The 12,309-nt window shown below is 44.8% G+C and overlaps 1 protein-coding gene across 15 annotated transcripts in view; it reads right to left on the bottom strand.

Annotated features, from left to right (window-relative positions):
• LOC142971806 (receptor-type tyrosine-protein phosphatase delta) overlaps positions 1-12,309 on the bottom strand; it is a 343,430-nt gene that overhangs the window by 76,126 nt on the left and 254,995 nt on the right. For all 15 annotated transcript variants that reach the window (XM_076112487.1, XM_076112472.1, XM_076112479.1 and 12 more), the window contains one exon: positions 11,859-12,044. In XM_076112487.1, the coding sequence (XP_075968602.1) occupies positions 11,859-11,961 (103 nt within the window). In that variant the 5' untranslated portion in view covers positions 11,962-12,044. The remainder of the gene's footprint in view (positions 1-11,858; positions 12,045-12,309) is intronic.

Below are 12,309 nucleotides of genomic sequence, written 5' to 3'. Positions count from 1 at the left end.
TGAATTTGTGTGAAGGATTTATATGATAATGCTATTTTACCATTTAGAAACCCTTTGGGAATTTAATATTGTACCGAAAAATGAGCATTATATACGCAAGTGAAAACAAAAAAAGGTCCACAACGATTTTACTTAAAGGGACTCTAAAAACCTCTATGAGTGTAATGCAGCGGCAAATAGCAGGAGAATTATGTTGATAGCAGGGTTCTCCTTGGTGTGCTCATTTTCACTCTGCTTCATGTAAGGCCAGTCCGCTGTCATTAATCACTCCACAGGTGCAGGAGCACTGTCAGAGCCCATGCGTCCCTTTGCCTTTTCAACCTGGGAGGAAAGTGCAATGGTGTGGAGGTGGAGGGGAGCAAACGCGTCCCTAAAAAACAATTTCCCTTCTTCTTCTTCACCGTATTTGTCAGTGGGGGAACCAAGTCCAGATTAATTAGATTCCATTTTGTGGTCATCTTCGTTTTTCTCTCCTTCCATGACTTTTCTTTTCCTCCGTCTTGCCTCACAGTCCTTACGGCCATCCCGGCACCATCTATCATGTTGCCATCTCGTCAGTGCCTTCCCCCTTCCTTGCTGGGAAGCCATTAGAGCATCTCTGCATCGTGGCGCCCAGATTGCATTCCGGTCTCCTCTCGCGACATTTATCATCTTTTGTCCGAACTTTTTATCTGCCCCTGCCCTGTGTGAAGCCCTATCTGCAATGGCCACTATGATGAAAACACTGGGAGGTGAGGCTCAAGTAAATAACCTAATTAAACCTAGCAAACGGGGACAAAGGAGAGGGGGGGGAAAGCACAAACGGACTTTGTGAGAGCGCCAGAGGAGGAACACTCACAGATGGCAGTGAGGAAGTCGAAGCAGTGATGTGGCACGATGCCCATACCACCTTCTCATCTCAGTATTTATAGTTATCCTAGTGGTGGTGGTGTTTGTCCAAAGATGTCCTCTTTTCGTGATTTGGCCTCCAAATACTATGACAGTTTGTCCTTATCCTGTCATAGCACTAATTACACATCAAGAAATGATGAATGTAAGAAAATAAATGCTCCTGTAAGACAAGGAAATATCTCTGTGATAAGGTCCAAATCATTGATTAATGGGTCCTCGGAGAAAATCTATCCTTCCTTCTCACTCCTTACCAATTCTTAGGCAAAAGTGGAGCCAACTCTGATTGGTCTCATTAGGGACACAATGAAGAATGCCAAGCGTCATAATTATCGGCGCACTGCTGCAAACAGTATCGAGTCAATACAGCAAAATGTCAGGAGGGCATTAGTGGGCAATTATTAATCCATATCAAGCTGGGATGGACAATTTAATTATAACCTCGTCGATATATCCAGATCTTGTACAGATGTAGAGCAGTGACCGGGTGCATAGATCCCTGTGTACGGGTAGCAGGGCTGCAGCAAACAGGAGCCGGCTTCTCTGCACGCATGACCAAAGGCATACAGCCCCCTTCAGTAATGGACACAGGCTCTACTGTACCTGAATATGTGAGGGAAGAAATAACAACTAGGTATGTCCAAGCTGAAAAAGGTCCCCCTCCCCTGCTGTTGTTGTATCCTGTTCTGGGGCAGCGCAGGAGTGCTTTGGGTGGTCTACAAGTTGTAGTGCCGCTCTGTGGCCACTTCGACCCAAATGTGCTTCTCTGGAACCAAAAGCAACCTTGAGATATGAAGATATTTTTTTTTTATTTCAGTCCGGTGCCAGAAAGCCACAGCATGTGATGCACTGAAGACGCCGATATTTGTGTAGCTTTTATTAACTGCGATAAGCTATCACTGCTTTCTCAATGCAGTCTAAATAATTACTCTCATTGTACCTGAAACAAGCTATCTCGTATATTGTCAGTCAAGCTTTTGTGCGAGGGATGAAACAAAATGAAACGCCGCGTAACGGGCCCGTTGTGCATTTCAAAAGACGCCACACAATGAAGCGTGGCGAAACGAAAGTGGCTGTCTTCCACGAGATCTTGAGATAAGAATACCCTCTCATGGTTCTGTTGTGCTTATTTGTTTGCTATTATTGTGACTCTCGTCTTCATCCCTGAATCGCTTTAGTTATTATGCAACCAATTGATTACTACTAAGTTGCCTGGACCTGGGTTATTTCACCGCGTATTGGCTGACGGTCTGTTGCAATGGAATATGATTTTAACACGAGATTGCATTTTCAGCTCACTTTTTTTCTCACCCAGCACACATTATAACGCTGCATTATTCTTTTATTTTTCCCTACAATGCTTGGGTTTGCATTTGCTATCATAATAACACCACAAGCCAGACTGCTTCCCTTTGTGCGCACCGATAAAAACTCAATTTATTCATGTCGCCTCTCAGTGTTGACTCCCAGCTTTGATAGAAGTTGGTTGAAGTTAAACTTAATGAATACTTTGGAGACAAAAGTTGACTTCTTTCATTGTGTGTCACAAGACACTTGAAGTAAGATCAGAATGGTGATATTCTATCCCAAATACAATATCTTTAATCTGTATACCGTTGACTTTCATTATCGAGTTTCTGATCCTTAAAAGAACGGTTGGGAGGATTTCATTAGATGTCAGGAACCTTATCATATCTGTAGGATTACAGTCGTAGGCTCCAGGATTACCTTTTGGAAATTATCTTTCAGCTTTGCAAAAAGAAGAAGAGTTGTGACTCGGCAGTGAAGAGACATAAAAGAAGTCGCTGTAACTCATATTATCTTTGTCTTTCCCTCATTTCTATCGCCTCATCTGGTTAGAATGCCTTTGAAAGTCAATCCATCCATTCTTTCAGTTAATCTCCATCTCAGCTCCTTCTTCTCTATCTGCTCCTTGTCTCTGCGTCCCATGGCATTTTTAGATTCCATGTCTGTGGCAGTTCTCCACTCTGACCCCTTCCCCTTACGTACATTTTATTTGTATTTCATTTATTTTATTTTGAAGGTGTCTTACTAAGACTGCCTTCTCTGGAAAGAAAGATGCTGTTTGTATACTGTGCATACAGCACATTGCTGCGGCAGACATCACAGATGTTGGTTATTTTTAGCAGAGGTCAAAGTGGATTTTTGCAGACCATCTGATCAGTGGTGCTCTTTGGCAGTAATGGAGAATGAAAGCATATTATTACAGATAAGCCATATTGTCCACCTCTTGGTTCCATTAGGTGTCCAGTATGTGTGAGAACACAGGGACTATTTTTATACATGCATACTGCGCAGACTATGAATATGTGTACAACTGTGCGTAGCCGCCAGCATATGCATATCACATACTGTATGTGTGGGAGTGTGAACAACAAAATGGGGTGTACTTGCATATGCATGCACACTACTGCATGTGCAGAATTGCATTAACTTGTAAAACAAACTCATAGATCATAATAATCTTAATTTATTTTCATCATGTTATTTTTGGGGTATTTCAAGGCAAATACGTTGCTTACGATTGAGGTTAGAAAGCAACATGCATCTCTTCTAGTCATGTTTAACCAGGCCTTTCAGAAGGACTTTGCTACCTGCTAACTGACTAATGTCTCCTGGGGGTTCCCGATTGTGCCAAAGACACGAATAAGGTTGTCCCTGTGGGACTTAATGGTGAAACTACAGTTTATCCTTTCCACGGACATCTCTCCTTGAATAATCACAACGGGGGGAAAGCACAGGCAATTAAATTGTGCCATGTAATGAGAGGCAGCAGCTCATGCGGTGTGAAATCTCGGTCTTACCCAGGCAGTGGCGGGAAGGAGACTCAGCAAGTGAAGGGGAATCTCCTCGAGACTGTCTGATCATTATTTGTTTTTTCTCCTCACTCCGAGGGGCACGAGTACGAGAGTGGGGGGAATCTTATTTGAAAGGTGTACTTCAATAAATCCATGTTGGCATAAATCCTGACATCATCGGGTCTGCTCAACAGCCTTCTCCCCTCTTCCCCCACGTCCCCCGATACCTGCTCTCTGGTACCAACTATCAGACTGAGGGAGAGCTAAAAGTGGGTAGATGAGTGGATTCATCGAGTGAGATCGAGCTTGAGAGGGCTAAAAGTTTGGGATGAAATATGTCAGCATATGTGTTTGTCCTAAAGATTCTTCGGGGAGGAGGAAAACCCGATGAGGTCCTTTCTTTCGAAGCAAATGACCACTCCATTGTCCCTCTCTGTTTTACATTAATTATCTACACTTAACTAGATATATCCTTCATCATGACTCAAGTGACGGAGGGGATTGTGGTAATTAATTAGTTGATGAGAGAATGATGAATGGCATAAAAGACTGCACCAAGGGAGTTTTAAAGCTGAGAGGAAACAGACTGTTCATGGATGTTATGATGGATGCTGTATAAACGCCTCATAAATGTCCAGGGACCCTTTGGTAATCGTGTGTGTGTGTGTGAGAATGCATATTCCGTGTTCTGCGGCGTGATGGGATGGGCACTTAGAGCGCCGTGCCATTAGAAACAAGAGCTTGGCTCAGTTTCAACTGGAAAAGCCTATGGGTCTGGCTGTGGCGTGAGAGCATTTTCGCCCCTCAATGGAGGCTTTCACTCTCATTTGCCATAACTAATAAACCACACTGAAGCTGTGTGTCACAATAAATCTCAGCTCCACGAATGGCATGACTCACTCGGTGGTGAAGCGAAGCCAAAGAGGGAGCAAGTCGGGGAGTGTGTGAATAAGTGTGCAAGAGAGTGACTGCTAATGAGTGAGCAAGCAAACAAATGGCAGGGCGGAGTTACAGAAAAAAATAGTGACAGATGCAGTTTGTGTGAGAGTATCAGGTGAGAAAGACCGACTCTTTGAAGACGGACTTTGAGCACTCACTCCATCACTCCGCTGAATGTAAATCAACTGTGACAAGAGGAGCTTAGGGCATAAAGATTCCCAATCGGCGTCAAGCATTGGAGAGTGCTGTAGGTAAGAAGGTGGGAATGTAAGCTTTCTGGCTGCAACTGAGAGATCGCCTCGAGGCGCTCCATGGAGATGAATGGTTTAGACCATTAACCCCACCGCCGAATCTCAACAAACCCCCACAGGCACACAAATGTGCTACGCTGAGATCGGTGCAATGTGTCGCACTCGTAGGGCCCCTGGAGTGAGACCAAAGCTCCAGCCTAGGGCCAGGTGTTACCCACACAAGCTCACATGCACAGCCACGCACACATGCACGCACATTATGCATGAATTCTGAGGGCACAAAATTCAAAAAACCTTTTACAACTGAACTTTTATGTACTATAAAGGTGCACAAAAAAAAAATACATTCCCTCCCTCCAAACCCACACATTCAGGTTGGTAAGATTTTGCCCCCTTAAGAGAGAAGAATTCAGCAATATCCAGATGGCTCTTTCACAGTATTTTGAAGAGAATAATTTATTATTGGATGACAAATAACTACTGGCATCATGCATGCTCATTAAGCTCTTGGCTCCCCACAGTTTAAAGTTGACGTGTTTTGCTTATGGTGTGCAAAATACAGACTGGTTCTTTGATTCCTATCTTAGTGAATGTCACATGCTGAATATATACACTTTAAAACCACTTTTGTAATCATTGGTCAGCTTTACAAATCAAATAAATACGCAGTCACGCAGGTGAGGTCATGCTTTAGCCAAACCTGCATGTATTCTGGGATACCTATGCAGAAAGTGCTTAACGACTCCACCCAGAGTTGGTAGATAAATTGGCAACTATTAATGCACTGATGCAAATAAGGCCGTCGGACAATCCCCACCACTTACAGAATATATTGATCTTAATCATAATGGACGTTATCCATATACACTGCACCATTCTAAGTTGTATTTTGTATTTAAAAGGTTTGAACATGAACGTTGCGTTATCATGAACAATCCAGTCTATATTGTATGAATTCCCTGTCTTAGAATACTGGACGTGCAGATGATATGTACTCTGAGCAGCTCTTCGCTGTTCAGACTGCACACTGCGGTAAAACATCATCTGTGCAGGCAACGCTGATGTATTTCAGACTTGACTGGTCCAGTAATCCCATTACTGCAGCTACAGCATCCATCTATTAATTGCACTGTCACTGGGGCAATGTCACGAAACACCTGCATTGTTATACAGTTCACTGGCGTAGCGTATGAAGGGTGATCAGATTTAGTACATATGCCAGCAAGGCCTGGATCATGCCAAGTGTAAGCCGAGCAGATGCAAAACAGCTGGCATTGTGCTCGGCTCACCGGCTGATCCCGGCTTCAAAGGCATGCTACAAGGTACCCTTTGTGTGAGAGTGTGCCTGTTAGAGGAAAAGACTGTGTAAGTATAGATGCCTAGTCTTGTACACTGTATTAGCGTGGTCCTCCATTGTTTTTCTTGGTACCTTAAAAGCTCAAAGGTAAGATAAAGAGGTGCTAGGCTGACTGAAATGCATACTATTCGACAGTATGATTAACCCAGTCATTTCATGTCAAGGTATTCAAATATATGGATTTAGAGAGGGGGGGTTTGGGGGGAGTTTGTTGATTGCCACTCCAATTGATTTACAATTTGGATTATGGTGCTTTTGTTCTGTCAATATTCCCACTCTGAGACATGAATGGTACAGCAGGGTTAAATTGCCCCACCATTTTCAAGTCAATGTGTCTCGCAGGCATAAGTGCACTTAGATATAGTGTGACTGTAGGGGGGGCTTTAATTACCTGCATCTGGGCCTGTACAACATCTCCGTATGTATGTGATTATGTGCTTTTCTGAAGAGTGGGCGGGTCATGAGTGTGGTGAAAATTGACTGCAATCCATAGATGAGGCTGATTGGCTTAAATAATACACTTGGGTGTAGTTGCCAGCAAAAATTCCGGCTTTCATGGCGTTAATAACGGGCCAGATACAACCTTTAAACATAATTGCACAGCACATTGTTGACAAGGACTTGGTACAGGCATTTTCAGCCACAGGAAACGATAATGACTTCTTACTAATTTAGTTCAACCTGCGAGCAAGACCCATCTTGCAGGGAACTGATAACATTGTTTTATCTCAGATTCCCAGTCTTGTCACAAGGTCTGCATCCAAACAACTAGACGGCAATTAAGTGCTGGCAATCTTAAGTGAAGGTGTTTTCACGACTTTCATTTTGAAGTGCGAACATGATGCGCACCCTCTCTTCTTGTAGATATCCATGCTGTTTTTCAAGACGTACTGTACTAAGCCGGTTCTGAAATGAACGAGTGGAGCCAACAATGAGATTTCCACTTGAGCGGTGTCCGGCAGAATGATGAACGAGGTGGTAGACGGCGGGGGTGAGGGGGAGGAATTACAGTGATTTCAAGTTGGATCAAAACCGCCACGAGTTCAGTTCTGCTCTTGCTTTAATCTCATTTTATGTGCATACACAAACATGTAAGATGTGTGTGTTTATTTGCGTGTCTAATTCAATGTGTGCCAGAGAGTGTGTGTGGGGGGAGGGGGGGGTAAATGTAGGCTGCAGCTCTTAAGAGTACATACTGTGCATGCATGTGTGTGTATGTGCTTGAATTGGTGTGTGTGTGTGTGTGTGTGTGTGGTTTGCATGTTAGTGCTGTGTGGGTACGAGAGGAAAAGGGAATGGAATAGACTCAATTTAAATCAAATTAGCATGCAGGCAAATTAAGCAGAGGGATTTAATTTGAGCTGTTGTAAAAATGCTAATTTCAGTACAGCCCGGAAGCTCATATGCAAATACAACACTATTTTACAATAATTCATATTAGGCCAGGCATGCATAAAGCATACATATTACAGCCTGATGTCATCTGGGGAATAGAGTATCATTAGCTTTCGGACTTGCTACAAGGTGATCCGATTGAGGGGTGTGTGCATGTGTTTGTGTGCACATGCATATAATTGGAACTACTCCCTTTCTATTAATGTGTGCCTGTTCAAGTGTGTGTGTGCGTGCGCGCATGCATGCTGAGTTATTCTTGTCCATCCCGACATGCATCTCCCTGATATACAGATACACAAACACCACTACAAGACATCGTTGTGATAATCTGCATTCCACCCACAAAATACGAGAACTGACTTCAACACGGGCAGATGCTGTTGGATTGTTACTGCCGTACTGTTCAACAAATTACTCCTCATAGAGCGGGAGACGCTCTTCGATCATAAATGTGTAACTTGTTCCTTTATAGTGAACATATGGAGAACCGACTCCTGTCACAAAAACACAGCACGAGAGTCCAATTCCCGTGTAACGGGAGAGATCGACTTCTCTCCTCTGATTATTTAACACACATTTAAACGTGACCGTCGCCGTGTTCAAATGTGACTAAGTTTGCCCCCAATCCTGCCCTATCCTGCTTTTCCCACACTGCAGTGGCTCAAAAGAAGTGCCGCATTCAATAGACAATTTGCAGCTTTTCCTCCCATGTGGTTCACCTTTGATTGCTGGCTCAAAAGGATTCTCGCATACATTTGATGCCTGCGCGTGTGTGTGTGTGTGTGTGTGTGTGTGTGTGTGTGTGTGCAGTGCCCTGAGTGTGTGTGTGTGTGCAGTGCTCTGGGTGTTAACGTCTTAATGTTTACAGAGGCTGGAGGGGCCTGTCGATACTCATTTGACGTGTTAAAGAGAAGCATGCTGGCTTGCTGAAGCTCACCATGCCATCCACTAGCAATCAATTAAAACACCATTAGGCCCAGGGTTTGACATGGTCCAGCACAGCACGGGGCGGTAAGTGCATGGGTGTCTGCAAGCCAATTTTCGCTGCAGATGTATCGTATCAATAAATATATTCATAAAACTGTATTTTTGATATGAATTTGTTCATTGAGAGAAAATAAAAAACGGTAAAGCAGTCTCAAGCCGTCTTGGTCGATGTATTGCATTCTGTGGCGCCATCACAAAATGATACCTGGGGAAAACTTTCCAGACACTAACATTTAACACTCAGCTATTTCCTTACTCATTTCACCGTCCGACTCATGAAACACTCTCTCCAGTTATTTAACAGCCAAGTTATTTAGTACGGTTGCCCACATCAAAGTTATAGCCTGCATCATCCCCGCCCAGGTGGAGATGTTAAACGCTCTCGGCTCTCTTCTCATCCTCAGACGCTTCCCTTTTTTCATTACTGTTGAGCAAAAGACACAGAGGAATTGTTTGTTGCCTCCCTGCTCTCCGTCTCTCGCGATCTGTCCCCTTGGCTCACCAGGGACAATTATGCCCTTCATTCAAGCTATTGCCAAGCCCAATTTGCCACACAAATTAATTGGTGCACATTTGAAGAGCGAGGGGGGACATGGTGAAGGAGAAAACGAGAGGGAGAGAGAAGGCCAAAGACAAAAAGAAAAATGGCAGTGGGGAAACAAACAACCCGCTATCGCTATAGATCATTTTCCGGATCCATCATGTTCTTCCCAGCTGTATCCTGGTCTACACTGGAAACATTTGCACAAAGACAATCTTTGCTAGAGCTTCCATTAACAGCAATGTGTGTTTGTTCTGGGCTTGATTGGCGTTTTTCTTGACAGGGGGCTGCAGTGTCCAACTGTGTGGGGTGGTGAGTAGGACTGGCTCCGAGGATCGTGCCATCTGTTGAGCAGGCCGACTCAGCCATTTTCTGCTCTCGCTCGTCTCATATCCTCCACCATGTCTACAGCCGGAGGCTAGCTCAAACCCAAATGAATCCAGAGCACCAACAGAGGGCAGCTTTCCCTTTAAATGCAGCCTGACTTTTGGTTCTCTGGGTCCGTCTGGAGCAGACGAAACCGAGTGGTGGTCTCTTTGTCCTTAGCACACACCACAGATTGGAGAGAGAGCCCCAGAGTGTGTCTGGGCTGCATAGAGGAAATTAAGGAGCTGCTCAGTCGCTGCTTCCAAACAGCGAGGGGAGAAGGTGGGGGGGTGGGGGGGGGGAGACAAAGACGCAGGCGGAAACACATTAGAAAGGGAAAATAAATAAATAATAAGAAATGAGGAGAAAATTGGCAAGAGAGCGATTAGGAGGAAAAACAATAGAAGAGAGTTGGGAAGGGGAGGAACAAACACGTGCATGTGGGAGATCAGGCAGTGCAGGAACAGAAAGAAGCAAAAATAAATCCCAGGGCCAATATGTACTGCCTGAACACACTCTTGCTCTCTTACCTTGGTTGCAGAGAGGACCCCCCCCACCCGGTGACCTTCCATACACCCCCTCAGTCATTAACAGACAGCCACTGTGGCTACCTCATGATACGTTTGTTTTGGCTTTGAAATGATGACCCAGCACAGCTGTCTAAGTAGGGTATGAGGTAGCAGCAGCTGCTTACAGCCAGACAGCTATAAGGAAGGAGATTTGAGGGGGGGGGGGGGGGGGGTGAGCACAGAGGCGTCATGATTTGGGGGCTGCTGACTACACTTGTGCAGGTCTCTGTTGCATGTGTGCTCAAATGTGACTGTGGAATGTCTGGACACGCAAGAGTGGAAGTTCTGCCGAGGCAGTTGTCTGAGGGAAGGTTTTGGCAGTGGTGTTTTTCCCCCATCGAATGCTGTTATGTAAATTCACACTAGGTTGTGGAAGATGGGAGTTTCTGAAAAGATAACTACTAAAGAGCCCCCTCAATGGTAACGTTTATCGACTGTTAATGCCGTTTTGGGAAGGTCCCGTAATTAAATTGTGTCAATAAATCCTGGAGCTGCACATAAAAACGGGGGATAAACGGCGACTACGTTTCTCCGCTTGCCTCTTCCCCGCTGTGAGACATATGTGGCGGGAGGCAGAGAAGAAAAATACAACACATTGGAGCAGATTGCAGGGAACATTTCTCAAGCACAACGTTGTGAATCTCTCCCATCAATTTCACTTTGCGTGGCTCTTTTGTATATGACCTTGGGTGAATGATCCCTTCAGTCAGAGACATTCAGCTGAACTGAGGGGATTTCAGTCGCTGCAAAGGGAGCAATAAAACTTTTATTCATCCCTCTGTGACTCCAGAAGCTAATGATTCATGGATCTTAGTGTAAAAAAAGAGTGTGCGGGAGAAGGGGGGGGGGGAGCTGGGGTGCAGGACCAGAGCTCAATGAGGTTTGAAAACTGTTGTCACACATCAATGGGCAGGTGTCTGATGTCAAGTAACTCAATTCCAATGACTTCTCATGATGAGATTTTTGGCTGAGGCCTTAGCATTTCTGGTTCACATGATGGTTTTTGCGAAGGAAAAATGTAGTGGGAAAATAGGCACTTGAGCACATTTTGGTTCTCTGATGAGATGAAGAGATGGATCATTGTTTCTAGGTGTGTGTGTGTGTCAGGGAGGTATAAGCTCAATGTGATGCTAACATTACTACTTGCCAATACCCGTGCTAGAGTCGGATCATACTTTTATTTTGGGTTTCCAGGGGATCGTGTTTACATGCAAACGGTACGTAAGAAGTATATGTTAAAGTACATGGGATTTATTGTTTTGATTTTGTTACCGTGTTATTGAATTGGATATCGAGAATCATGGGATTTCACTGGTATTGGTATCGGCTACTGAATTCCTGGTGTTGTGACACCCCCAGTGACAGATCTAAATGGCTTATTGAATCACATGGTTTGTGACCTTGACAGCACACACATCTAAACTAACCGGGCTGTCTTATTTCACAGTTTGTGGGTTGGTAGTCAGCAAAGTACCCAAATGTATGTGCACAAGCACTGAAAAAGCAATCTCATTCTGGCAGTGGCAATATCTCCCCGGTGTACGAAAGTCTCATCATAGTACAGATCAGCGTGTGTGTTTCATGCATTCATTACGTATTTAAGTTGCATGGGTGTGACATGAAGTATTGATGTGTCTGATGATGTTCAATGAAAATAAACAAAAAAAGGGACCAATCCCACCCCCGCCCCCCAACCCAGCAGGACACAACACTTGAGGCCCACGTGAAAGCCAACGGTCCACTTACTTTGAGCGTCGGCGAGGTGGAGAAACAGACCCAGGACAAGCAGCAGCGGCAGCAGCAGCGTGGGTCTGGCTCTGTGCATGGTGGGACAGCTTGGCACCAGCATGCTTTGGCAGCCTCGGTGGCGCTGGCTCACAGAGCCCTGTGAGTCAGTCTGGTCTGATTTCTCAGATGCAGGGTATTCACAGCCTATGCAAGGCAAGGAGGGATGGGGAGAGGGAGAGGGAGGGGAAAAAAGGAGGGAAGAAGAGAGAGAGGGACTGAATGAAACAAAGCTGTTTGGCTCAACGGGTTTTATCTATCCCTGCACATTTCTGACATACCCCCACACAGCCTCGGCTGGAGCTGACAGAGGATAGGAAGAGGCTGATGTGCTCACGGGGTATGTTCTGACAGTTCTCTAAATGGAATAGTCACTTCACACAATGCGTGTGCACGTGTGCGTGAGAGGGAG

The sequence above is a fragment of the Anarhichas minor genome, unplaced genomic scaffold (genome assembly GCF_050575085.1).
Source record: "Anarhichas minor isolate MPS153535 unplaced genomic scaffold, ASM5057508v1 ptg000049l, whole genome shotgun sequence".
Lineage (NCBI taxonomy): Eukaryota > Metazoa > Chordata > Actinopteri > Perciformes > Anarhichadidae > Anarhichas > Anarhichas minor.
The sequence above is the reverse complement of the archived record's forward strand: the minus strand, read 5'-3'. Positions and strand labels throughout refer to the sequence as shown.